General features: G+C 50.9%; 1 protein-coding gene and 1 non-coding gene across 3 annotated transcripts; both read right to left on the bottom strand.

The window, feature by feature from the left end:
• Positions 1–1,828: 1,828 nt before the first annotated feature.
• On the bottom strand, positions 1,829–26,544 carry TMEM268 (transmembrane protein 268). 2 transcript variants are annotated; one of them, XM_032865696.1, is made up of 9 exons: positions 26,432–26,542; positions 21,954–22,141; positions 17,119–17,228; positions 14,538–14,645; positions 13,101–13,250; positions 9,455–9,565; positions 7,048–7,128; positions 5,962–6,147; positions 1,829–2,771 (listed from the first exon to the last, which is right to left on the bottom strand). In XM_032865696.1, the coding sequence occupies exons 2-9, from the start codon at positions 22,060–22,062 to the stop codon at positions 2,592–2,594; spliced, it is 1,035 nt and encodes a 344-aa protein (XP_032721587.1). In that variant the 5' UTR covers positions 22,063–22,141; positions 26,432–26,542; the 3' UTR covers positions 1,829–2,591. The 2 variants fall into 2 exon arrangements, with proteins under 2 accessions (XP_032721587.1, XP_032721588.1); XM_032865697.1 differs by lacking the exon at positions 14,538–14,645 and having other exon boundaries at positions 26,432–26,544.
• On the bottom strand, positions 11,398–11,470 carry TRNAK-CUU. The gene has a single exon. It is a non-coding gene; the product is annotated as a tRNA-Lys (tRNA).
• Positions 26,545–27,745: the final 1,201 nt, after the last annotated feature.

Here is a 27,745-nt window from a genome sequence, read left to right as displayed (position 1 = left end):
CAGCCTGGGCACCTGTGGTACACAAGACACAGTGAGAGATTAAAAATATATACATATGTATACAGATAGCAACAATTTATTGTGCTCTTACTCGGGCTTGCAACTCAAAGTTGCGAGTACTTTAATCTTCACAATACCTGCCTCGGAGGTACACTTATCCTCATTCCACGCGCGAGGAATGACACCCAAGGCTGGGAAGGACGCTGCTCCAAGCGGCAGAAGCTGGATCTGAGTCCGTCTAGAATCCAAGCTCTGAGCCACTCCCTCCACTCCCCCAGTGAGACACTGCACCGCTCGCACTGCCTCCTCGCCTGTCCTCGGCACACAGCCTTAAAACGGAACTCACGTCCGTTTATGGATTCCGATGCTCACACAACCCTGGGAGGCAGGCAAGCCAGAGATCACAGGATTTTCTGAAAGAGGAAACCAAGGGGCAGATGCAAAGGAAGTATGTGGGGACACACCTGAATTCTCCGCCCACCAGGTGAGACCACAAGACACTCTGCAGAGGAAAAGGCAGGAAAGAACCCCTCCAGGCGGGTCTGTAAGTCAGCCTTGAACTGGAAGAACAGCTGTTCTGTTCTTACTTCTTCTTACTTACTTACTTCTTCTTACTTCTTACTGTTCTTACTTCTTACTTACACATTTTACTCTCTTAGGAGATTTGCCAGGGTTTTTATGGGAGGACAATAAACACAGGCTTCAACAGATCCCATTCCCAGTCCGCATCTCCTCTGTGGCAGGTGAGAAGGACCTCAATTGCCTGAGCACAGCTGCCCTCAGAGAAATGTGTATAATGGCCACCCTCCCAGGGTGGGTCTACGTCCATGATTTCTCTTCTCTGGCTCAGAGAAAGCAAACGGTCAGACTGGTCTCTTACACAGCAAGGCACCCACACGATTCATGTTCACCAGATCCACTTATAAAGGAGTCAATGGGCCCTTGGTCAGTGACGTAGCCAATGGTCATGCTTCTAGGAAGCAGCCTATCCGGGATGAGAATCCAGGTCTCCTGCTCGCTAAGCCCATGTTCTGTCCAAAGGCCCATCAGGTCTGGGCCACCTCAGTCATGCAAAGCTAGAGGACCTTCTACATGTAGATTAAAACATAACAGGCAAGGGCTAGACTGCAACAGAAGAAGTCAGAACTTTGGCTTTGGAAGGGTAATTAAGGATCATCCAACCTGTCCACTGTCTACCCATTTTTATAGAGATGGGTGAATTGAGGACAGCTAGAAATGTCAGTCAGAACCAGAACCTAGGTCAGTGCCAACCTCTTCATTCAATCAAATAGAGAGAACAATCTGCAAATGTTACTATGGAGATGACAAAGCACTCAATCCATGGGATCTTTTTCTTCCTTAGCAGGTCCGGACCATGCAAAAAAGCTATAAGGTGAGATCTTTGTCCTTCAGGAGCTTACTCTAGCTCGAAAAATACACATGCACATAGGAAAACAGAATAACCTAAAATCTCAACAAAGGCAGCAGCTACATTAAGAATTTAAAGGAGGCAGAGAAGCAGGGCATGCTCTATGTTGAAAGGCTTCCTGAAGGAGGGGTAAGTAACACTGGGCTTTGAAGCATGCATAGGCGTTCAAAAGACGCAACAGAATACAGGTATGTTAGTCCAGGAAAGAGTTTCAACTTAGCAATAAGTTTTGTGGGAGATGAAGCCAAAGCTACAGTTGAGGGCTGGGTCCTGGAGGCGGGGGAGCTTTTCCATGCCAGGGCAGGTCTTTGGATTTGGGCCTATGGACTAGTTGGTCTTCAAACTTACTCAGGAGCAGAGAACCTGGAAGCCCCCAAGCTCTTCATGGAATACCAAAAGTGACAGATCTGTGCTTCACTCTAGGACTGTGTTAGTGTCAGAAAACAGAGGACTGTGGCTCTAGGCCTGAAGGACAAACCCACAACCACAAGCATGCATGCCTTTAAACAAAACACACCCTCAAGTCAGACAGAATCGATCTTTTCCAAAGAGTTCCATCATCAGTCACATGCTTCTGGCTTCTTTCCTCTGTCCCCTGGACATCTGTAGCAAACAACACGGGACCATTGTTTTTCATAGAATACAGGGCAGGAGAAACTTGAAAGTGGAGAATATTCTGAGAACTGACTTCTTTCCTTCAGATTAGGAATCGTAGAGGGCCAAGGCAATGCTACCGAGAGCAGAGTCCTCTCCAAGGCTCAATTTCCCCATCTGACATGAAGTAGCTGAGGATGGGAGCATCATCGGAGACCGAGCTTTGGATGCATAGTTAACCCAGTGGGGACCCTCTTCACATTTCCTGGGCTCTCCAAACAATGAAAGGCCTGGGAGTGTGGCCTTCCGTCTACAGCACTAAGAGTACCAGCTTGGCAACCAGCAGCTTCTGGAAAGGCCATGGGTCAGCCTGGGATGTCAACAGGCCTTTCTGTGCAGAGTCCTGGAGCGAGCATGACACCCCTGCTGCTGACATGAGTGACACTCTTCAGAGTGCTTCTAGATGCTTCTCTCCTCACCTGGAGCTCGCCATCAGCCAGCTGGGGCTCCAAGCCTTCCGACGTCTCACCTTCGGTCTCACAGGAAGCCGGGTGCCTTCCTCCTTAGGTCACCTGGCCAGGAAAGGGCAGCACCCAGGGCCCAGGATATGGGCTTCTATGAGCTGGCAGGGGCAGGGAATCCTCGCAGAGTCTGTGTGTCGTGTCCCCACTGCCTGGGGGAGTTGCGAGGTCACCAGGAGCCGGATGTAGTAGCCACCAAAAACCGCCAGCAGCTGCTGGGCCATCTCCTGGAAGAGGCAGGGGAGCAGAGTGAGGGCCGCTGAGAAGCATCTAATGCACAAGGAGAAAGCCAAGTGGTCCTCACCGCCCCGGAGCAGCAGTGATGCTCACTGGGAAGAACCCTGTCAGGTCCTCACCTGCAGCTCTTAGGAGACGCCTGAAATGGTCTGGACCCCCAGCTCCACTACTCACCCCATGGGGTGCCTGCAGCCTCAGCTTCCTCACCTCTGAAATGGGTGAGCTCACTGCTCAGAGGCAGTAAGAATAGCCACAAAAAAGCTATGGAGCCTCAAAGCACTAAAGAAGTGACCGTTGGGGGCGCCTGGCTGGCTCAGTGGGTTAAAGCCTCTGCCTTAGGATCAGGTCATGATCCCAGGGTCCTGGGATCGAGCCCCGCATCGGGCTCTTTGCTCAGCAGGGAACCTGCTTCTCTTCCTCTCTCTCTCTCTCTGCCTGCCTCTGCCTACTTGTGATCTCTGTCTGTCAAATAAATAAATAAAATCTTTAAAATTAAAAAAAAAAGAAGAAGTGACTGCTGATTTATACCAACCAATCACACACACACGTGCACTGTTCCCAGCTTCAGATGACCGCGGGGCTACGAAGTGCACGAGGTCAAAGTGATGCATTTGAAGAAAATCATTAGCAAATGGGGGTGGGGAGAGGGACTCATCCTGACGATGGGAGGTCCTTCAATTCCTCCCAGGCACCTGCTGGGTTTCTTGGGACAAGCACTCCCACTGTGCTTAGAGTTTGCTTTTAAAAAGCAGAGATTTATCACAAGAAAGACAAATATTGTATCTATGAGTCTACTTATATGAAACAGGTAGTCGTCCATTCAGAGAGACAGAAGGTAGAATGTGCTTTCCAGGGGCTGGGGGAAGAGAAATGGGGGAGTCCATGTTTCCTGGGTATGCAGTTTCAGTCTGGGGAGATGAAAAGATTCCAGAGATGTTTGATGGGAATGCTCACACAACAAGGCAAATGTATGCAAATATATGCAAATGTACTCTGAATTGTACATTTAGGAACGGTTACGGTGGCAAATTTTCTATTATGTATATTTTACTGTGATAAAAAAAAAAGTAAAAAGAAAAAAAATTTTAATTGGATTTAACGCATGCTCTTATTAACACATTTGATCTCTAAAGTTCTATTTGTTGGACTGGCAGCTGGGACCCCACAGGAAATGCTCCGGTCCTGTCGGCCGGGCACTGAGCGTGTTTCACAATCCCTGAGTCCAGTGTGAAAGTAATAAAGTAAGGTGTGGGTCACAACAGGCTGTTCATGTCAAGGGAGTCAGAATTTCCGAATCAAAGTGGCCATTTCTGCCTGGTACCTTCTAACAGACCCTGACAAGTCATCTCCCCTTGCTGAGCCCTTTTCTTCAACAGTAGAAGAGAGAAAATCACACCATCTAGCTGGTCTAGCTGGAGGAAGGATTAAAGGAACTAATCGATAGAAATCCTCCCACCTCCTGCCTCGTGTTCAATGTCGCCAATATCACCATCATTATCACTATTCTAGAAAGCAGAAACTCCACCTCCTTCTGTAGGGTTGCTGGTTCCTTTAAGTCATCCCTGGTGTTAGAAAAATACTAAAAACCCCAAGGAGTCTACCACTCCCTAACTCAGACAGGTCTCCTGGCCAATCTTGTCTAAAATCAAGAGCATAAGAGGCAAAGAACTGTGGCAAGAAAATGGTACTTAGAATTCGCAAGGCTGGCTTCTGTTTGGGGCTTGGCTACCTTCTCCCTTGCTCTCTGACCTTGGGCAGGTCAGCCGACCTCTTGGAATCTTATTTCACCCAACCAGGAAGAAAGAAAAATAATCCATATCCGGGAGGGTACGTTGAAGGATTTTATGCATGATAAGAAAGAAATCTGTTAGGATGTAAGAGGTGATGATAACTACTTTTCTTTCACAGGGGCTGATTTATTATTGAAATATGACGGTCTGTCTGGCCCATGCTGAGACTCGGGCACTGATTATATTTTCCTTACCTAAGTTATAAGGGGAAGCTACTTTAAAAACATGTGCACACACACTTGATATTCATGACAGGATATCGTACTATCATTGCTTTGAATAAATTTGAAAAAATAATTTAAAAAACCCATCAGATTTAACAGGCTATGTCATATAAACCCAGGCATGCCACAGCAAAGTATATGACCTTATCAATCTTTTCTGTTCTTTAAAAAAAGTCGGGGGGGGTGCACCTGGGTGGTACCTGCCTTTGGCTCAGGTCATGATCCCAGGGTCCTGGGATCAAGTCCCACACTCCTGCTCTGCAGGAGTCTGCTTGTTGCTTTCCCTCTGACCCTCCCCACCACTCATGTGCTCGATCTCTCTCTCCCAAATAAATAAATAAAATCTTTTAAAAAATAAATTAAGTAAATAAAATGAAAGTTAAAGTCAGTGGGATTCAAGTGAAGAGATTAATATATTTATCACTTTCTCTTTTGAGGAGTCCCATTTGCTGGACGCCCTAGGGGCCCACCAAGGCAAAAGGGAAAGTCTGGGCTGGTTTGGGCCTTTAGTCCAAATCTATTGCCTGAAAAGGAAATGCAAGTGCATCCCTCCATCACAGAATGCCTGAGGGTACCCCTTGGTGTATGTTTCCCAGATAGTGTGTCTGTCCTCATGGAGGACATAAGCTAAAAAAAAAAAAAAAAATCAGATATCTGGTCTACCAACACTTGGTCATACCCAACAGAGTTGGGTGGCAGGACCTGACAGAACTCTGGGGCTGGGGGCACTGGAATTCAACAGAAATGCATATAAAATTTATATACCCGACTGCAATTTAAGTAGGTAGATGGATAGATGACAGACTGATTGAAAGACAGATTTTAAAAATGACCCAAATATTCATGAACACATTTATGGCTCGGTAGGCTATGACCCATCAACATGCAACTAGATATCCCATGGAACTACCAAAAAGAATATCCAAGGTATTTAGAAATGCGGGAAAAAGACAAAGAAGTAGAAAGTGATTCCTATAAACTATTTTTAAAGTGCTAGAGTAAGGGGGAAAAAAAAATACTGATAACTAGTAGGCTAGAAGATTTGTATGGCCCCTACCAACTCAGCGAAGTCATGTTCCCTGAGATTTACAATTTGAGGCCCCATACGGACTCCACACAGATACCCTGGGAGGGAAGGTGGCCTGAGCATCCCAGGTGGCCCCTACCTCCGGCTCAGCCTCAGGAACAAGCTGGCGAAGCTCAGTCTGCATGAGGGGCCGCTCCTCGGGATGAGGGCCGCCGGGCAGGAGAGGCGCTTCCTCCAGCAGGTTCTCAGGCCCCTCCCCTGTCTCAGGGCTCACCCCAGTTTCCATGACAACACACAGCTGGCTCAATCTGCTTCTCAGCAAGGACTGCAAAAGAGAGAGGGGATGTGGATGGTGTCCCAACGGGTGGTGTGTCGGAGGCTGAGTCGCTCCCTGTGCTGCAGACCCACAGAGGACAGATGGAGCCATGTACAGACTCAGGTGCTGACCTCAGGACAATCTGGAGCTGAGCCACATTCAAGAGGTCAGATAACCACCTACAAGATTCTCTACAGTCTCTACGAGCTTCCAAAACACTCTCCCTTCCATGCTCTCATTTGCTCTTCAAAGCAGCCTGGGTCATGGGTCCCTGCCAATGAGCAAAGCACAGCTCAAACGCCTTGCCCAAAACCATATAGGGATGAATGGGCTGGGATCAGGCTAAACCACAATCCTGACCTCAAGACTCAGGACAGCCCTTGCAGGGCCCAGGGAAAGGCTGATCCCAGGGAAGGAGCCCAGGACTCGGAGACAGGAGGGCTGTGCTCCAATCCTGAAGTCACCAACCGGCCCTGTGGCTGCCTTTGGTGGGGGCTGCAGGACTTGTCAGAGCTTCAGTGTCCTTGTGTGTGGGATCAGAGCAAGAGCACCGTGATCATAAATGGTAGAAGGCATTTCAAATACGGGAAAGTCATCTAAATACCTGGTATTTCCTTCTGCCAGAATCTTTATTATTTGTTATCTTTATATTAATTATTAATATAATTATGTTGTGAATAAATATATGCACACACTAGGAAATGTGGAAAATTCAATTAGTTGAAAAGGAGGCTAACTGAAATCTAGTTAAGAAGTAACAATTCCCGAGGCAGAAACGACCACTGATTCCATGTAGGCATTCTTCCTTCCAAGTAACGTTTCCTTAGACATTCATCTAACCTTAGGGAAATACAATCTGCACAATTTGGCCTCCAGGATTATTTTTGTTTTTAACTTACGGTATCTTACCTCCTGGCTTATCTTCATCTCTTGAATGTGGTCACACAAAAACTGCACACAGTCCTCCAGGTCGAAGTAGACAAACCAGAGCTGGGGAGAGAAGCCACAACAGCGGAGGCTCTGAGACAGACCGACCTTGAACTGCCCGACCTTGAACTCTCCGTCCCTGACACTATCCTCCACCTCCTGCCTCCTCACCCGCGGTCCATCCTTCTGTGGATGAGAAAATCTATTCCAGTCTCTGGTGGGACCGTGCCTCTCTGCTCTCTCCCAGAGTCTCATGTATAGCAGGGACTCCTTTGTACGGCTGGGAGAAAAAGGCCTCACATGGGCATTTGGAAAATGTCAAACCCTGTTCAAGATGGCCGCCACTCCATTTGCTCCAAGTCTCTGAGCACCCCAAGAGATGCCAGATCATCCTGGACATCGTGCATTCATCTGGGTCTACGCCCTTCATCCTTAGGGGCCGGGGTGCCCTGCTGTCTGGAGCCCCACAGGCAGATGAGTGAAACCCTCCAGTCACCCACCTCCATGGCTCAAGGGTCAAGGAAGGAGATCCAACCTGGGTGCTCTGGGAGGAGGGGAGTGGGGTAAATTTTTATCTACCATTACCTCTCCTTCCCCCTCAACCTCAACAGTCCCCAGAACCCAGAAGGTCAGGAGAAACGCATCCAGGCCCAAACCCTCCACATATACTCATTACACCTTGTTGGGTCCACCTTGGTCTCACATCACCACGGAAGTTCTGTGAGACACTGGTGGCCCACGCCTCCTGCCTCCAGCCACCCACCACTTCCTCTGGATCCCCGACCTCCCTCCTCCCAGTAACGGACCCATGAGACCCAGGGTCTCACCCCACCTTGCCGACTAGTCTCTCTCATTGTCTCGGCCCCAAGGGAAGCTTTGTAAAACAAATTTCTTTTTGGCTTTTTATTACGAAATCTTCCAAGCACATATAAAGTGGGGCAGATGACGTCATTGACTTCCAACTGCCCATGAGCTTGGGTCAGGGGCTCTCAGTTCATGGCTACTCTTGTTTCATCATGACTCACCCCTCAGACCATCCACACCCCTCCCCATCCCAGATACAGTGAACGAAAATCCAAGATACCCTATCAGCTCATCCTAAGACACTACTTTGAAACTGAAGTTGTTTTTTCAGTTATTTATTTTGACAGATAGCCCCAATTATTTTCAAGGATGTGCCTGTAGATTAGTCATCCATCCATCCATGTGTTCAGCTAACACATGCCAAGGCACTTCGGTGTGACAATCCATAAAAGGGATTCGGGAACAAATGAGACTCAAAGGACCCCCGGATTCCAGGAGCTCCCAGTCTATGACGTCACACTTGAATTACCAGAAATCTTGTGACATCATTGAGCTCAACACACACATGCATGCACACACACACACACACACACACACACACGGGGTCAGGCAAGATCCCCTTCTGCCCTAAACCATCTCAGGTGTGTTAGACCCCTAACACAGGGATCCGCACCTGTCTGTGCTCTGCTGCAGCCTCAGGACTTTAGAACAGGGCCTGGCACTTCGATAACTATTTGTAGGATGAGCAGGTCACGTGCACAAGGAGCTTGTTCCCAGGTCCCGCCCACACGCCCACCCCTGGGCTCCAAGCAGAAGAGGGAGGCCAGTGAGAACATGGATGTGGCACTGAGATCCAGCAATCCTACTAGGTAGAGGCCAGCCAGGGTCAGGAGACCTGGGCCCCAGCTATGCGCCAGACCCCCTGTGTGACCTCATACTTGTCACTTAAGATATTCCCAGGGCACCTGAACCAAAAAAATGACCAAGCCAGATGGACAAAGCCTCAGGGTCTGACCTGCCTCTCCAGGAACCTTGCGTGGGCCCCTGAGGGCTCGCCAAAGGGCCTGGCCCAGAGGAGGTCCCCTCTGTCACCTGAATAAATGCTGAATGAGGAGTGTGGCTTAGACGGTCTCCAAGCTTCCTTCCAGCCCTGCCCTGTGCAGCTTCTAGGCTGCGGGTCACCACCCAGAGATGGGTCTCTGGGAAGAAACACTGGAGCTGGGAGAAGGGGAAGGGCTGCCCACACTTGTCTCATTAGCAGACTCCAAGATACCACGCAGACGGGGGAATCCGGAGGCCCCCTCTCCCCATCAAGCCAGCCCTAACGCAGGTCTCCAAGCCAAGATCACTCTTTTTTTTTTTTCTAAAGATTTTATTTATTTATTTGACAGACAGAGATCACAAGTAGGCAGAGAGGCAGACAGAGAGAGAGAGAGAGAGGAGGAAGTAGGCTCCCTGCTGAGCAGAGACCCCGTGTGGAGCTTGATCCCAGGACCCTGGGATCATGACCTGAGCCGAAGGAAGAGGCTTTAAGCCACTGAGCCACCCGGGCGCCCCAAGCCGAGGTCACTCTTAGACACAGTACCTGAATCACGCTCTGGCAGCCTTCCACTGTGTCCGTCACCCCCAGCAGCACCCGGTGTCGCAGGAGGGCTCCATTGGCAGCTGCCAGCCTAAGGTCTGTGTTGTTGTTGGCCTATAAGACAAACAAGGGTCTCGTGGCCAGATCTCCACACTGCTGGGAATACTCACACTGTACTGCCTCTAGACACCATGGGGCAGTCCTGACCTTTGAGATCTATGCATCATGTCCCCTATAAAATGGGATCGTGGGGTTTGGGAGACAATAAATTCCATAGTGTCAGACAGCCCTGGGTTGAAGCCCAGCCCTGTTAATTCCCAGCTGTGTGGCCCTGGACAAGTTATGATCCTTCCCCAAGTCTTGCTTTCCTCAGTTGCAGAATAAGGAGAAAGAGTGTCCCTGACTCCTGGGAACGTGGTGAGCTTGAACTTGACTGTGTGTGAAGCACTTAACCCAGTGCCCGGGACACAGTCCAGTATGCTGACAGAGATATCTGCAGGGGGAGGGTGTGGGTGGGTTTGAAATCTGCTTATTTAATGTAAATAAAGCACCCACTTTCCAAAGCACTGAGCACTCGGAAGGAGACTCCAGGAATCCATCCCCTTCTTTCCTACCCAAACCAACCAGACACCATAGATCTAGTAGACTAAGTAGATGCTCACTAAACAGGCTACGGTGGGGAGGAGGGAGGAGGGAGAGGAAGAACGGTGTCAGGACCCAAAGTGCTGGTTTGAAGTAGAGACCCAATAAGGATTTAGAGACGCAACTAGATCATGACCCCATCATGGACAATCCAGGTCCCTAGGAGGGCAGGATTCCTGTAGGGAGCTTTTGAGAATGCAAAAAGGCCCTGTGGTTGTCACAGGGATGGGATGGGCAATGCTGGCATTTAGGGACAGGGGCAGGGATGCCTTCCACTGAAGGCCGTGGCCCGTGAGAGACAATCCCACACTCGGAAGAACAGTCTCCCACCCGACCTAGACTCCACATTCCCCACCGCATGTGAACACAGGTAAACCTACTTAACAATTCTGAGTGGCCAACCCAGCTCCATTTGACATGGAAACCTAGACTGTTTTTTATCTTTTAAATGGGTCTGAAATAGAGTGAATTTTCCAGGGATGCCACGACTATGAAAACATGGGGTTAGCACATTCTGTTTCGCCTGGAGACTTAGCAAGGGTTACGCACCCTTTCCGAAACCTGCACCTGCAGGAGTTCAGACCCTGACCCTGGCTCTGCTTCTCACCGCCTGATAACCTTGGCCTAATTACCCCCCACTTCTCTGCCTCCGTCTCCTCATCTCCAAAAGGGGAGAGAAACACCCTCGCAATAAGGATGAAATGAGCCAACCCACATAGAACGCCTGGGAAAATGAACACCCAATGCCCATCAGCTCCTCACATCAGTTTGATACTGATACTGAGTCGAAGATATCATTTTCCCCGGTCCCTTGTTGGCCACAACTTCCCACATGCTTTAGCAACGTGCTTTTACTCCGTCCGTGGTTCAAGGCAGGGTCTTGTAAGCCTTCACGGACCTTCCAACCCTGAGAAGGGCTCATGACACCCCAAACAAGGGGAAAACAAGGCAGTGTATGCAAAATGCTTGGGCTCTCAAGGATGCTACGGTACAAGCAGGACAGGAAGCAGGACAATGGTAGTCAGGAAGCAGGCGCTGAAAGGTCCAAGTGATGAGGGATCCGAGGAGGAAGAAATCCTCAAGCTGAGGCAAGAGCCAGAAGCCCGTGTGACCACAGACTGGGTACCGAGCCTCTCCGCGCAGTGGCTTCTCCACTGGCAAACAGAGTCAATAATCCTAACAGTTAGTACTTACTGAGTATTTCCATTATACCAGGCACGATTGTAAGTACTTGGCACATATTAAGTCATTTAATTTTCCCAAAAACTTGATGGGGAGCCACTTTTTTAAAAATATAAGTTCTACGCCCAAAGTGCGGTTTGAACTCACGACCATGAGATCAAGAGTCACATGCGCTACCAACTGAGCCAGCTGGGCACCCTGTGGGAGCTATGATTACTATCCTATTACACAGACAAAGAAACTAAGGCCCCAAAGGGTCAGTAACTTACCCCAGCTTGCAGAGATAGCCAACGGCAGAGGCAAATCTGCCTCCTTGTTTAGTTGGCAGCCATAGGTAGCAAGTGCCAAGCACAGAGCACATAGTAGGTGCTCATTAAATGATGGTCATTATTGGGAGTGAAAGAACCTCCTTGGGTTCCCTGAACGAGCAAACACGGATGACAGGAGGGCCACCGCACTCCCAGGGCCTCCATGTTGCCCCTCTGAGTAAAGACACAGGGTCCTCTTCATCTCGGTGCCATGAATACCAGCCGAACAAGGCAGGCACAGAAGAGGCCACAAAAAGGCCACTGAGGGCATTCTCTGAACTGCCTCCTTGAAGCCCCTGACAGGTACCACATAGCTCCCTTGCTCTGGCTAAGGCGGGATGCTTTACTTCTTCCCCTCGCCAAGAGAAGTTTCTCACTGCAGGCACAGCCAGTTTAATTTATTTTTTATATGCCCAGCACAAGAGCCATGAAAATTGCAACAGAGCCCAAGGGCAGCATCATTTCGTCAGCCTTGTTGCAAAGCCCAACAAAGATCTTTTCAGGATGATTAAGCCATAAAGTTCCTAGTTGTCCCTGTGAGCACAGGAACTAAACGTAATTCATACCCCGAACTCTGACCACACTCCCCAGCGTCCCTCTCCTCCCGAGTCAGGCAGGCACGGATCTCCGGTCCAACTCCATGCCGGGAGCCGGCGGAGCTTCTCAAGCAGCTGGAAAGGCAGTGGCGGTGTGACAGGCAGAGTGATGGCCCCCAGAGGTGCCTGAGTCCTATTCCCCAGAACGTGTGGCCAAATCACGTTACACAGCAAAAGCGAAATTGAGGTCATAGGTAGAAATAACGTTGCTAACTCGCTGACCTTAAAAAAGGGAAATTGTCCCAGATAATCTGGCAGCTCAATGTAATCACAAGAGGCCTTAAAAGTGGAAGAAGGAGCCCAAGGACTCAGAGTCAAAGATGTGGGGAGAGCTAGACCCACCATTTTGGGCTTTGAAGATGGACAAAGGAGTTATAAGCCAGAGAATGGAGGGGGGACTCCAGCAGCTGGAAGAGGCAGGAAGTACATTCTCCCCTAGAGGTTCCAGAAAGGACGAATCCCTCAAGTACAGAAGTCTAAGATAACACATTGTGTTGTTTTAAGCCACTGTGTTTCTGGTCATTGGAGATGGCAGCCATCTGCAGACCGCCAATGCCATAGGATACTGAGCAAGAACATGGCCTGGGATCTAAGTGCCCTGGCCTTCAATGCCAGCTTGGCCATTCTTAGCATCAAAGGGCTCGGTGAACCCAAAGTGCCCTCCTCCCCCACCCCAGATGCTCTCAAAACACAGCTTGCTTCCAGAAAAACAGCCCCCAGGGATTAGACAAGGAAAAACAGAGAGGAATTAATCACACATGTGATGTCATTTCTTTCACTCACTGGGCACAAGGGCCCGCATGAATTGTCATGGTTGGAGAAATTCTCCGAGGCAAGGAGAAGAGAAAGGTGGGAATTGGGATTCTCCTGCCGGCAAGCCCTTTCCAGAGGGAGCATGGCTGGGCTCTCCCGACAGCTCACCTTCTTCTGGTGTCTCTCGAAGATGAGCACGAGGGTCAGGGTCAGGCTCATGGCGGCCAGGGTCACGAGGAGCACACCCACCCAGTGGTTCCCCAGGGCAAACATCTGGCTAGTGGAGTAGATGTTGGCCCACACCACCACATAGAAAACCTGCGAGAAACCAGAGAAAGAGCACGATCAGGAGTACCGGTGGTCAAATGAAGCCGCTCCGTTCAAAGGGAGACACCTTTGGGACACATCCAACGCCCTCCTCAGAGACCAAGAGCTCACAGGGCCAGGAAGGGACAGATCGGGGTCTGTGAGGTGGAGCCCTTGTTCCTTGGTCCATAGCAACAGTAGAGGCAAGGAGTCAGGAAAGCTCCTCCGAATCCCAGAAGCAGGACGGGGTCTTGGGAGTGAGATAATTTGAGTCGGAAACCCACACTGATCCCTCAACCACTACGTGTGGCCTTGGACAAGTTATTAACAATGCTCTGGGGGCGCCTCGGTGGTTCAGTCAGTTAAGCATCTGCCTTCAGCTCAGGTCATGATCTTAGGGTCCTGGGATCGAGCCCCATCGGGGTCCCTGCTCAGCGGGAAGCCTGCTTCTCCCTTCCTTCTCCCACTGCTTGTGTTCCCTCTCTCGCTGTCTCTCTCTGTCAAATAAATAAAATCTTAAAAAAAAAAACAAAAAACAAAGAACAATGCTCTGAGCCTCAATCTCCTCATCTGTAAAATGGGGATAATACCTGTTTCACAGGTTGTTGTAAGGGTTCATCAGTCAATGTGTGGAACAGCCTAACACTTGTTAGAAAATGATCACATGCCAGGGGCCATTCCTTTCCCTTCCCTAGCAGCAGACATGGGAGTCAAGAGCACATAGTAGTGGCAGATCGGAGTGGTTAAGAGCACAGATGCTGAAATCAGACTGCCTGGGTTCAAATACTGGCTCTGCTCTTTGCACCTCTGTGTGTCTGTGTATGTGTGTCTGCAGCGCTATAGGCAGATAGGAGGTTTCTATGCACGTGTCTTCATGTGTAGACATACATGCACACATACATAGAGAGACTTCTACACACTCCTGTATATATGATCAGAGCTGAAATGGACCTATCAGCTAACAGATGGGGGAACCAAGTCCCAGGGAGAAGACAAGTCTTAACCAAAGCCAGACTCTGAATTCAAAGTCTCACTGGTGGGTCCTCAGATTGTCAGTCCCAAACTCTGGCCTCAGTAAGCTCGGCCTCCCATCCTTTACACGAGGATCTGGTTACGACTCTCTCCCACCGATTTCCTTACACCACATCCAGGTCTGTGTGTCCTGCCATACCTCAGGTAGCTGGACCACCAGCCCCAAGCCCCTTACCCACACCAGCAGGCTCTGGAACACAATGCCAAATTCAGCCACACCACAGGGCACCGCAGCAGGGTCAGCTTGCCGCCCCCCTCCCCCCTTACCACAGCGAAGGCCAGCCGCATGGGCCTGGAGTTGTAGATGATGTATCTTCTCACTTGGGGCTCCAAGAGGGCGCTTTCGGCCAAGCTCCTGTACTGGTCGGCAGGGACCTGCTTGGCCGTACGAGGGAGAGAGACCAATCAGCCACAGAGAACCACTCCCACCCTCTTCCTGCATGCAAGCAAGTCATTTCCAGTTCATGTGACTGTCAGGTGGAAAGGGGATCAGGCACAGTCCAGGCTGCCCCGGAAGGCAGAATGAGGAGCTCGGAGCACTCAGAATGGCAATCACAGGATGCTGCCCTCAGCTCAGGGAAGGCTGGGCGCCACTGGGGAGGTGGGGCAACTCGAGATCCAAGAGGACAGCCTGGGGGGATCCTGCAGCCCAAGGCTCAGGACCTCGCGGCAGACTCATGATAGCTTAGGTTAAGGCACAGACCCTGGAGTCAGGAGCCTGGGTCCGAAACTTGGCCCTTCTACTCATGGGCCACGTGACCTGGAGTAAGGAGCCCCACTTCTCTGAGCTTCAGGCTCCTCTTCTGCAAAATAAGGACAATAAGAATGACTACCTTGTGGGGGGGTTGCATATTAAGTAATATACCACATTTACAATGCTAATGTATGCTATAAATGTGCAAATACATAGGACCTTGGGGGGACCTTTGTTCTGCCTACTCCAGCAGTTATGTGCTACTTCAACAGGTGTGTGTATGCAGCCCACGTTACTGGAAACTGCCATCTTCCTGCCCCCCCGGCCCCTGAAAAGATGGCACAGCACACAAAGGCCCTAAAGAGTGGACTGCTTTGGGGTGCCTGGGTGGCTCAGTGGGTTAAAGCCTCTGCTTCGGCTCAGGTCATGATCCACGGGTCCTGGGATCGAGCCCCGCGTTGGGCTCTCTGCTCGGCAGGGAGCCTGCTTCCTCCTCTCTCTACCTGCCTCTCTGCCTACTTGTGATCTCTGTCTGTGAAATAAATAAATAAAATCTTAAAAAAAAAAAAAAGTGGACTGCTTAAGAAAACAGAACTTAACCATTAAAGATGATATTTAGAAACATGGTAGAATAATTATACATAAACTGTTCCCCAGTTAAGAAAACCCCATCTGGGAGGCAGCTGGGTGGCTCAGTCATTGGGTGTCTGCCTTCGGCTCAGGTCATGGTCCCAACGTCCTGGAATCCAGCCCTGCATTGGGCTCCTGGCTCGGTGGGGGACCTGCTTCCCCCTCTCCCATTCCCCCTGCTTTTTGCTCCCTCTCACATCTCTCTCTGTCAAATAAATGAAGAAAATCTTTAAAAAAAAAAAAGAAAGAAAGAAAGAAAAAGAAAGAAAGAAAGAAAGAAAGAAAGAAAAGAAAAGAAAAGAAAAGAAAAGAAAAGAAAAGAAAAAATAAACAAAAAGAAAACCCCATCTACAGACAACGGTTTAAGAAAAACGTTCTTTTGGACAAAGGCTGGAAGGGACTAGGGGGTGATCAACCAGCCACTGTTGCTGGTTTGCGGTTAGTACCGTCAATTGGAAAGTTTCCCTTTAGGTGATAAGATGTTATTGAAACACAAATGCAGTTCAGTTCGAAAGAAGTAAACTTTCAAATCTTCAGGGTCAAATTAACAGTGTATCTTTCCCCTCCACAAGCAGTCCTCCCTAGGTGGTGCAGGGGAGGGTCTAGTGACCAGGAAGACAGACACCACACCTTGGGCTACTTTGTAACAACAGCGACACCTACAATGTACAGAACATGTACTACGTGCCAGAGACAGTGCAACTATCCCTCAAGCAGTATTTTCCTTCCTCTTCACTAAAACCCTATGTAATAGGGATGAATATGGCCCTCGTGTTATAAAGGATGGAACAGCCGCTCAGAGAGGTTAAGTCACCTGCTGAAAGTCACACAGGCAGGAAGCAGAAGAGCTGGATCTGCACCCAGACCTACGGGTCTGAGAAGCCTATGTCTCAAATCACTATGCTTGAAAGCACAGCATTACCATCTAATGAGTTCAGGCAACTTTCTTTTGAATAGACACCACCCCCAATAGACAATGCAATAGACAGTTCCCTCTCCAGAAATGCCCTTCCTCCTGTCTACCCAGCAAACTCCTCTATTTTTCCTTCAAGACCCCAGATCAAGTATCTGTTCCTCCGTGATGCTTTCCGAACCAGGGCTCCCCCAGATGAGTTCATCATTTTCTCCTGTGAATGGCTTCAGCACCTTGGATGGTCCTCTGCCTGGCACGGGACAGATCCCGCTGTCCTGGTTTAACCGGCGCGAGGCCATCTCCTGCGCTGGGCTCCATGAGCAGTGCAAGCACAGGCGTGAGGTCCTGGTCACCCCCATGGTACCCAGCGCCCAGCTCAGTGCCTGGCAAAGGATGGATGCCGCAAAACACGTATCCCTTAAGTGAGGTATCGGGGAGGAGGGGACCCTTCTCATACATATTCCTTAGCTGCCCCATCCTATGGAGCACAGAGTCAGTGTTGAGCGAATATTTTGTGAACAACTGGCTGAAAGGACAGATGGACGGGCAGACAGATGGGAGGAGAAAAGAAAGGGAAAATGGCAGAGGCTCTCAAGAAAAGCAGCACTCACCTGAATGCCCCAGGTCTGCAGCTGCTCCTCGGCGGCGCCCAGATCGAAGGAGATGGGTGCACAGGTGTTGTCGATCCGGAGAACCGTGAGGACCTGGCCATTGTGGAGCTCTGAAAGCAGACCAGAAGCTTCACCTGGCTGGGTGAGAACTACTGTGCACGAGCCCAGAGCCTGATGGCATCACCTCCTCTGGCCGTGAGGTCCATGGCAAGGAGGGACATCATGGCGGTCCCCGAGTCCCTCTGTGAGAAGCACTGAACTTGAGAGGAGACCCCTACAAAGGTAGAACTGGGACCAGAGCGTGGAGGCAATTCAGACATAAGGCAGACCACAGAAGGAAGAACTTACCAAGAATGGGAGCTGTCCACACAAAGAATTGGAGATAGTGAGCTCCCCATCATGAAAGAGACTTAAACAGAGACTGAACAACTAACTACTGAAGAAGGTGACGTATCAGACATTTATATGATCACCGCAAAGGAAGTCCACCCCAATATGACACCGCCCAGTGGGCTCCACCTGACTGAGGCAGGCAGAACAAGGAGCCCCCAAAGATGTCCCCGCTGTACTCCCCAGAGCCTGTGAAATATGTTCCCTCACACGGCAAAGGAGAATGAAGGTTACAGATGGAGTTACGGTTGCTAATCAGCTGGCCTGAAATAGGGAGATCCTCCTGGACTGTCTGGGTGAGCCCGATGTCATCACAAGCCTCTTTAAAAATGGAAGAGGAAGGCTGTGGTGGAAAGGTCAGGAGGGGTGTGATGGGGAGAAGAAATGCACAGAGATGGAACACCACTGGTCTGTAGGTGGAGGAAGGTTCACGGGCTGAGGAGCTGTGCAGATTCTAGAAGCTAGAACAGGAAACAGGCTATCCCCGGGGCTCCTGAAGGAGAGCAGCCTTGCCGACACGCCTACCCCAGGCCTGTGGCTCGGCAACGCCAGTGGCACTTCCAACTTCCAGAACCATAAGAAGATGGATCTGTGTTTTGCGAGCCACTCTGTGGCGGCAAAAACCCACTCTGGGGATCCAGCACCACAGAACTAATTTACTGGTAACCCGTCCCCAGGGTGTCTGCAACTCACTCAACATTCCCAAAGCACCGACTGAATTCAGTCTGACCTCAAGGAACACATCACACATTAGTCCAGCCTGGTCGCAAGAGCTATCTACACTCTCCCGCAGGACGGCGAGGATGGCAAGGGGGCCAGCGGCGAAGACGCCAGACCAACGAGGTCAGCTGGGGCGAAAGCTCTGGACTGAAACCCCCTCAGGCCCACGGAGGACTGGCCATGGAATGAAGCCACATCTACCTTCCACCACAGCACGAGGCCCCGAGAGCCGCCCACCAGGTCAGCAGCCATGGGGCCTGGGAATGCCACTATTCGGCCATGCAAGGCTGGGGACTGGATCTGCTGGCATGTTTTCTGTGGGCACGGCTCAGAAGATAAAGCAGCACAGAAGAGCGCAAGCCATAAGTATGTTAGCTGCCCGCCCAAATCTGTCACCTCAGAGGCTAGCTCTGGGCAATCCCTGAGTCTTCAGAGCCAAATGACTAGTCCTACCTTCCTGGGAATTCCTGGCCCATGCACGCTCTCTACTCTTTCACGAGGCCCCTCTCTGGGCCCTGCCAGCTGGGCCAACAGAACACCTCTTGGCACGTCCAACACAAGCCTGGGCCGGGCTACCTTCACTCTCCGTTGTGCCCTGTGGCGGCCTCCTCCTTGGTGTCTCTACACCCACTCCTCCAGCCTACAATATACTCTCCACACAATGGCCACCCTGTGAACTGGAAGACATCAGTCCTCTAAGGAAAACTTTCAGTAGCTTTTTGGTGCTCTACGGACAAAAACCAACCTCCTCAACACACTCTCCCAACCCTTAAGGGAAACAACCTCCTGCTAAACTCACCTCAGGCCAGTCAGTTCTGTCACAACACACCAGCCTCCTTTGTTCTTGGAACACGGAGTGTTCTCTCCCGCCCCAGGGCCTTTGCATATGCTGTTCCCTTTCCCTAGAACACTTACATTGGACTTCACACAGTTAAATCCTACTCATCATGGGCATCCCAACTCACTAGCCACTTCCTCAGGGAGTCTGCCCCGACACTATCCTTACCAGATCAAGTCCTGCTAAACCTACTCAGAACGGCTCTTCTCATCAAGGATAAGTACATATATTTGCAATTATTTGCTTACATGTTTATTTAATTAGTTGAGTAAAGTCTATCTTCCCCACCAGACTATGTACTCCCACGCTGGTTCTGCTCATCACTGAATCCCGAGCTGGGTTCGGTACTTACATACAGTAGGCAATAAATAAATGTTTGATGTATAAACGAATTGACAGGACAGAACTCTGGTCCCCAACCCCAACAGGGTTCTTTTTTTTAATGTTCTGGGGTATCGCCTATGAGCTCTAGGGTGACAGGATATTCGACCCCGGCCAAAAAGAACCTTACTTGCTTTCCTCGTCTTTTTTTTTCCCAAGATCTTTGCAGGAGGTGAGGGTTGTGGAGGCAAGGTGGCAAGGTGGGGGAAGCAAAAGCTAGAGAGCTTTAGGATTCAAAGTGTGGCCCAGCCTCTTGCTCACAGAGGAGCCTTGAAGCAGTGACCTAAATCCCTGGCCAGATTCCTCACTTGGAGGGGGGTCATATCCTCCTCAGAGGGCTTTACAGAGAAGTAAGAGGATGAAAATAAAGGCCTGGCACAACATAACTGGCCACTATTGTTGCCCATTCAAAAGCAAGCTTGTCGGGACTCAAAATTTGTCATAAAGCAAACACACACACACCTCCCCCCCGCCCCCAAATGGATTTAGTTGTATTTCTCCTGAACCTCCAACCCCTGCTCCAGAAAGGATTTAAGGTGACTTCGTAGAGGTAAAATGGGACGAGATAAAATTATAAAATTAGATTTAAAAATAAGCAAATGAGAGAAACTGGACAAAAAGGAAATAAAGGCTGTAAGAAGACAGAATCAGATGAAGTAAGACCAGCTTCCAGATGTCGAGCCCACACCTGGCACTGGGCTTGGCCTTCAGGGTCCCAATCTCATCCCATCCTCTGAGAGCCGCCAAAGATGGAAACCATTACCATGGAAAAGGGAACAGAGCCTCTGATGAACAGACCTGCCCAAAGTTACCAGGGAAATGAAAGTGAGAAAGGGAAGCAGCTAGATCCAAGGCAGTGCCCAAAAGGCAGGCAGGCAGGCCAGGCAGGACCACAGACTAGCCCTGCATCTCACAGCACAGAAGAGAAAACCCACACGGACCAGGGCAGCAGGCCTACGCAACATCAGCTGCGCCCCCAGCCTGGCTCTATGCACCCTGAGGACAGCGCCTGGCCCAGCAATGCCAAGACTTCTTGCAGTGTCTTTGTTTGCCTTTTGAACCAAGTTCCTGGATTCTTAGCAATAATCTCTCTCATCTGTTCCTTAGAGTGGGAACAGCAAGTCTCCACTTAGAGATACTTTTTTTTTTACACCTAGATAAGAACAAGAACTTGAAAAGCTACCAAAGAAGTAGGCACTTGCACAAGTGTGCACGCATATGGGGGTGGGGGGGGGCAGGGCAGGGAGCAATTTCCTCCAAAGGAGCTCCTTTGCCAAAAACCAGTGGAGCGATGTCTTCCAAGTTCTAAAGGAAGGTTATTTCACCCCATTTCATTCTACTGTTGTGTGTGCATGTGTGTGTGCATGTGTGTGTGTGCATGTGGGTGTGTAAACTGCTTTCCCAATACCAGTAGTAGTAAAAGAAACCCTGGGTGGCTCAGTCATTAGGCATCTATCTTTGGCTCATGTCATGATCCCAGGGTCCTGGGATGAAGCCCCACATCTGGCTCCCTGCTCAGTAGGGAGCCTGCTTCTCCCTCTGCCACTCTCCCTGCTTGTGTTCCCTCTCACACTTGTCTCTCACTCTCTCTCTGTCAAATAAATAAATAAAATCTTTTTTTAAAAAAAGAAAAAGAAACCCTTGTTTTTAAGAAGTTTTAAATCATCTGAGTAAACTAACCAGCCACAATTCACAATGCCTACACCTAGCCGTCCACTCATTCTGCTCACTCAACAAAATACTTACTGAGCACCTACAATGGGCCAAGCCTGTGCTAGGTACTATAGACGCAGGGATGGGCAAGACAACTCAGAGCCCCTGCCCTCATGGAGTTGACATTCTAGTGGGGAAGTTGGACACTTTATGACACAGGTTATTACTTAATTACAGACTAGGATAAGCACTATAGGGAGCAACAGGAATATAACAGGGAGTCCTGACTTAGGATTCCCCATGGAAGGGATATCTGAACTGAGCTCTGAAGCAGGACTAGAAATTAATCAGAGGAAAGGAGGCAAGAAAAGAGCATAACAACCAGAAGGAAGAGCAGATGCAAAGGCCCTGAGGCAGGACTGCATGCCAGGAACGGAGAACAGGGGCAGCAAGAACCACTAACACAGGACTTGCAAGCTGGTGATGGACAGATCTTCACACTAAGTCCTGTGGGAAACACTGAAGCAGAAAGTGACAGGGTCTGTTCTGCATTTTTAAAAGGGCTCTCTAAAGGCCACATAAATGAAAGAGGCAAGGAGGAGAGATCAGCTAGGAAGATACGGTGGCAGAGGTCCAAGCAGAAGGTGATGGAGACTTGGTCTCCAAGATGAGGATAGACAGAATGGGTAGAAATGACAGACTGGCCTGTAAATGCATCCCAAAATGTCCACCCCTAGCTAAAGGTCCTTCTCTACTCTCTACTGCTCTCTACTCCCCTCCCTTCCATCATGATATGTGAGTCCATCTCCTGCAGCCTGGGAGAGGGGGAGGGGAAAAAGGGTCATGACCTTACCTTGGCTCCAGCCTGGAGGACTCCCTCCAGGCAAGGCACTCCAGCCAGGGGAGGAGGCCGGCAATGGGCTGGCTGCCCCGCTGGGGCCCATCTGTGGTTCACAGGCCATAGCAGAGAGCCAGCTGGGCTCTACTTCCCCTTCTTGGAGCTGTGGTTCATTCTGGAGCAGCCAACGCAGCTTCACTTGCCTTCAGAAAACAGCACAAGAAAGAACTTCAGGGCTGGGCAGGCTGGGCTCCTTGGCCTCTCCAAGGCCAAAGTCATCCCAAGGCCAGAGAGAGCCACCAAGAGTCATTCCCCTTTCTAATCATGCTGAGGGGCATTCTCAGGAGTGAAGAGAAAGAAATAAAACCCTCCTCCAAGGGAGAACTGAAAACTTCCCTCTGGTCTTGAGTCTTCTCCAGCTCAGACACAACCAGGCACTTACCAGGAGCTTATGACCTGAGCATGCCCTACTCCCAGGCATCTGGGATTTCTGTTCCCTTACTGAGAGCACCCAGGCACCCCAGGCAGCCAGGCACAGGACCAATATATCCATCATGGAAAGCCTTGTTTATTCAAAGGATCTCAAATAGCTTCCCAGAAGTCACCACAAAATACAAATGAAAAAAAAAAAAAAAATCAGGATGGCAGGAAACAGTTTACAAAAAATAATAGTAATAACAACCATGAAGAACAAAAAATACCCACATATTCAGGTGATCAGGGTCCCTAGCAGAGGCAACAGAAGTCTGTGCTGAAGAGCATGGGCTCCAGGTTCAGACTAATCAATGTAAACAACACTTACACCATCTACTAGTTTCCTAAACTTGGGCAAGTGGTGTAGCCTCCAAGAGATTTAGCTCCCTATCCTTAAACACTGGTATCTTCCCCACAAGGCTGCTCCGAAGAATCATATATACATATATTATATATATATGGCATAGACAAGGGCATCTGGAACAAAGGAGCCATCCCACAACTACTAGTTCTCATTGGTGGTGTTTCGAGGTTTGGTGCAATTGCCATGCCTGAGCCAAGAACTTGGGTTTGAGCTTCCAGGTGGCCAAAGCTAAAAGAGAAATACTGTCAGTCGAGCAGTAGCAGTTCCCATTCTCTATAAGGAGACAAGAAACAGGACAGTGAGGAAAGCAATGCATCCTCCTGGCATCTAGCTCCGAGAGATCTGGGAAATGCTTTTTCCAAAGCCCTGGGAGCTGGGTCAGGGACAGCACAGTGGCGTGATCATGAGCCTAAGGCACTTTTATCAGTAAAGCAGAAATGTCCTTCATGGGGATTTTCCTGACACCAAAGCAGAGTTTACAATGCCACACACTGTGGCTGGAGCCTGCCCGCTCATTGTTTCAGCTATGTGTCCACTTGGGACCCTGAGAATTACCCATCACCAAGGAAAACCAGGCCTGAGTCCCTGGGTTGACACACCGGCCTGGCTAACCGTCTTGGTCAAAAGTCCAGCAGAATTGGGTTTTGTTGCCATGGTTCCTGACACTGGTGAAAATAAGTATCCAGTCAACCCACGTCTGCTTGGTTCCAAGCTGGCCCAAGGGCTGACCGCCATGGCGCAGGTCCCCTAAAAAGGGGAGCCTGCCTCCCATACCCCCCAACCGCCCTACATTTCTCTGTCTTTTAAAAAGGACCAGCTACATAATTTGTGGGGTCCAGTGCATAATGAAAATGTGGGGTCCCTGGTTTAAAAATGACAAGTTCAAGATGGTTCAAGATGGTGACAGCAGAACATTCCACCAGAGAAGGGGGCAACTTCCTACACAGGGACCTGTGTGACCCACCAGGCTACAGGCACCTAGAGCCAGCTGTGACTTTAAGCTCTCAGAAGATCAATTGGGAGCCCCCTCCACCAACCAAGAATATAAAAAATGAACCACTGACTAACAAGTATCACACACTTGCCCTGTACCAGGCTGAGGCCAAAAAGCAACAAAATGTTACAAAAAAACAAGGACTTGAACACCAAAGAGCCTGGGTCTGAATCCCGGCTCAGCCACTCACTCTGTGCAAGGTATTTACTTCCTCTCTGAGACTTGCTGTCCTCCCCTGTAACCAGGCTTCAGGGAATCCCACCCAGCCCAGCTGCCCAGGAATGACATCCAGGACTCTGTTCACTCAACAGGCCTCTTGCCTAAGAAGGAGAGAAAACTGAGAGGCAAAGATGTAAAGAAACCTGCCCACAGTGGAGTGGCTGGAAGCTATACGGCCCAGAGGGGAACCTAGGCCATCTGACTCCAGAGTCCAAGCCCATAATTCCTAGGCTCTGAGCCTCAGGACCCAGGCTTGGCTGTCTCTGAATCTGTTCTTTAATTCACTGAAAGAAAGAAAGAAAGAAAGAAAGAAAGAAAGAAAGAAAGAAAGAAGAAAAAGAAAAAAAGGTGGTGATTGGGGCAAACTTCTACAGGCTTCTGAGATTGCATCTTCCCCCCTCACCAGCCCCCCTACCTGCAGCAGGCATTCCCAAACACCACAGAGCATTAACCAGTCAATTGCACCACCCCTCACTTCCTTCCTCTTAGTTTGCAAACCGCACCCCCCCCCCCCCCCCAAGAAGCCTAAAAGCAACAACAACAGCCCGAGGAAGTGAGCCCAGCATTGACAATCTCAACAATCTCTGAAGCCCTTCTCTGACTCCTCTGGTCACCTCCTGGGCCCACCAGGCAAACAGAATCCTTGGGCCCATTTCCCAGACAAGAAAACTCACTTTTCCCAGACATCTCAGGGATGTCAGAGCTAACAGCCTGCAGCCCACAGAAGCTGCACTGGAGTCTTAGAAAGTCCTGTGGGACCCAGCAGCCCACCCTCCCTCCTCCAGGCAGGAGGAACCACCCACAGGCTGGAGCTGTCCAGAGAGCCCCCCACCCCCACCCCTGGAAGGTTTCCCATAGTTGCAAAATCCCACAAGGAGGCACTGCCTTTGAGGAGAAATCCCAGCACCCCAGCTGGCCCAATTAGCCTCCTGCAAAGTCTCAATCAGAATTCATTCATTCATCTGAAATAAGGAGTAATAGTTAAATAATAGTTTAAAAGTACCCCTAGGGTCCTGCCATTTCCCACCTGTGTCACCTGGAACGTGTCACTTAACTCTCTCTGCCTCAGTTTCATTTTTGTGAAAGGGGATAATATGGTAACTGAGGCTAAAGGAGTTCAGGCACGTACATCACTCAGAGCAGTACAGATAGGAATTCGAATCTCATTTGATAGGAAATCAGAGCAAGGGCAAATAGGAATCGCCCAAGGAATACAGCCGTCACTATTTTTACTCCACAAACACTCCCTAAGAAACTTGAGGTGTCAGGCCCTGTGCTATCTCAACTCAAACACCAAAAATGGAAGCTAAAGTCCTCGGTTAGCCTTCCCTTGCCGAGAATCCCAACTGGTGGGAAAGATGAACTCAGAGAGGGGCACCTGGGTGGCTCAGTGGGTTAAAGCCTCTGCCTTCAGCTCAGGTCATGATCTCAGGGTCCTGGGATCTCTCTGCCTGCCCCTCTGCCTACTTGTGATCTCACTCTCTCTCTCTGTCAAATAAATAAATAAATAATAAAATAAATAAATAAAATAAAAAGATGAACTCAGAGAAAGAGAAAAAAGAGACAATGACCAAACAAGGCAGTCAGAGAGAGCGGGCAGTAGCTTGGGGTGGGAGAAAGGTTTTGCAAAGGTGGAGGTGAGAGAAGGGACTGCCAAGCAGAGACAGGTACAGACTAGAGGCCAGGATGGGCCCAATGAGGGCCCTCTGCACTCACCCTACAGCCTCTGGTCCAGCCTGGAAGCTGTAGACGGGGAAAGGGGGGCTGGCAAACACCAGCCTTGGGCACATGTGGACCCATCACCTTCCTGTGTGTCCTGGGCCTGCCGTTCTGCTTGGCCCTGCACCATCCCTAGGCGGACTGGGGAGACAGAGCCAGACACCAGGGCGGAGGCAGAGCCAGCAAGTGAACACAGCCTCGAGGCTTCTGCAACTAACTGGTCATCCACTCCCCGGTTTCCTTAGTTTCCTTTGCTGATTCTGCATTTTAACCAGACCTTCCAGTCATGCTTCTTTTTTAATTAGCTGGTGAGCCCCTGCAAAGGAAGATATCCTTAAGTCCCTGAGCAAAGGTCTCCATTTCTGGAGACAGAATGCCGGGTCTCCCTAGGAACCGTGTGCCTCCCTGGGATGGACGTGCGAGAGAGAGCGAGAAATAGCTTACAGTTTTCACAGATCAGGTTTTGTTTTTGTTAAATTGGAAAGCCCCAACAAAAGGCCGTAAGAGGGCCTGTCACAGAAGTTTTGGGGTGGAAAAGCCTTGAAAGACAATAGGTCCTAGGTCTCCATTTTGCAGATGAGGAAAGTAAGACCCAGAAATGAAAGTGAACTATCCAAGGTCAAAGAGCCAGCCCAGGATGGAGTCTGAGCGGTACAGGGTTCACTGGGATCGGGATGTGCTGCCACACCTGGCCCTGGCCTTGGCCTTGGGCAGCTGTCTCACCCGGATCTCTGCCTTCAAGTCCTCTCCCGGGTCGGCTGCCCGGGTCTCTCCTTCTCCCCGGAAATCCCCGCCCCCAGCCCGGGCTCCGGGCCCCTAGGAGCCGCCGCAGAGCAGCTCCCACGCCCGACACGCGCGGGAACGCGGCCCCAGGAGGCCGGAGAGCCCGGCCTCGCCCGCGCCGCGGACCCCAGGCCGGGAGAGGACGCCCAAGCGGCCGCGTCGCTCCAATCTGGGCTCGCAGCCACCCGGGCCCGCGCAGCCACCCGGGCGCGCGCCCCGAGCCGCGCACACTCACCGCCGCGCCGCCGCCGCCGCCGCCCGGGGACGCGGAAGGTCACGGCCGCCGCAGCCCCTCCGCGCCGCAGCCTCCGGCGCCCGCGCCCGCCCCGCCTGCCGCGCTCCCGGGTCCCGCCCCCGGCCGGGCCGCCTCGCGCCGTCACCCCACCGGGAGGGGCCGCCCGCCGGGCTGCCGGGGCCCAGAGGGAAACCGGCTCCCTTGCATCAGCCGGGCGCCCGCCGGGAAGCGCCTCCGGGCCCGCCAACCGCGTGCGCGCTTCTGGGCCCGCGGGTCCCGCGGCCGCCCCTCCGGAGCCTCCGCACCTGGGGTCTCCCGCCGGTCTAACGCAGGCGGGGCACCCGGCGGATGAGGCGGTCTGGGGACCAGAAACTTCTCGGGGGCTTGCTCTCGAAGGAAAAATCCTAGCCGCATCACGATGAAGAGCATCTGCCGGGGGATCGGGCTGCCTGAGCTCCAAGCCGGTTCCGCCCGCTTTCTAGATCCTCCCCGGCCAAGCAGCTCGCCTCGGGGTGTCTTCGTGTTCTGGACACAACAGATCGTTTCACGGGCCTGTGTAAAACTCTCATGAGACAGTCTGTATGCAGCGTTCACAGCCCCAGACACAGGAGCGCGGCTCCCTCGGCACTGGCCGCCGCCCCCACCCGTACCGCTCGGGCTCCGAGAGGTCTGCAGTGAGAGGTGCCCCCCGCCAGCCGCGCCCCGGGAAAGCACTGACCTTGTGGCATCACGTCGTGACGGAACACTCCGCTCTGCCTCCCTTCTCGGGGGCCCATAAACCTCCAAATATTGCAGGAAGGCTCCCTCTTTCCCGGAGGACACATGGGGGTTCCCGCTGGCTCCCTGGCCTTGCTAGGATGGTCACCACAGGGCTGCGGACATGCCACAGCCTGCATTTCTACAAGTGGACTTGCTGAGTCAGAATGCATGCATTTTTAATTTCAACAGATGTTGCCAGATTGCTGGGGGCCTCTGAGGCCACAAGACTTAGTTGGCTGTGGCCCGGCCAGAGGCAGAGG

This window comes from Lontra canadensis, unplaced genomic scaffold (assembly GCF_010015895.1).
Source record: "Lontra canadensis isolate GAN:19392208 unplaced genomic scaffold, GSC_riverotter_1.0 scaffold30, whole genome shotgun sequence".
Lineage (NCBI taxonomy): Eukaryota > Metazoa > Chordata > Mammalia > Carnivora > Mustelidae > Lontra > Lontra canadensis.
This window is presented reverse-complemented; position numbering and strand designations above follow the sequence as displayed.

Bases quoted from the DNA above. Each gene is read 5' to 3' on its own strand.
- TMEM268 (XM_032865696.1), bottom strand. From the start codon at position 22,062: ATGGCCTGTGAACCACAGATGGGCCCCAGCGGGGCAGCCAGCCCATTG. The intron at 14,646-17,118 runs GTGAGTGCTGCT...ACGGCCAAGCAG, and splicing joins TGCAGACCTGGGGCATTCAG to GTCCCTGCCGACCAGTACAG. The intron at 7,129-9,454 runs GTACTGTGTCTA...TTCTCTCCCCAG, and splicing joins GCTGCCAGAGCGTGATTCAG to CTCTGGTTTGTCTACTTCGA.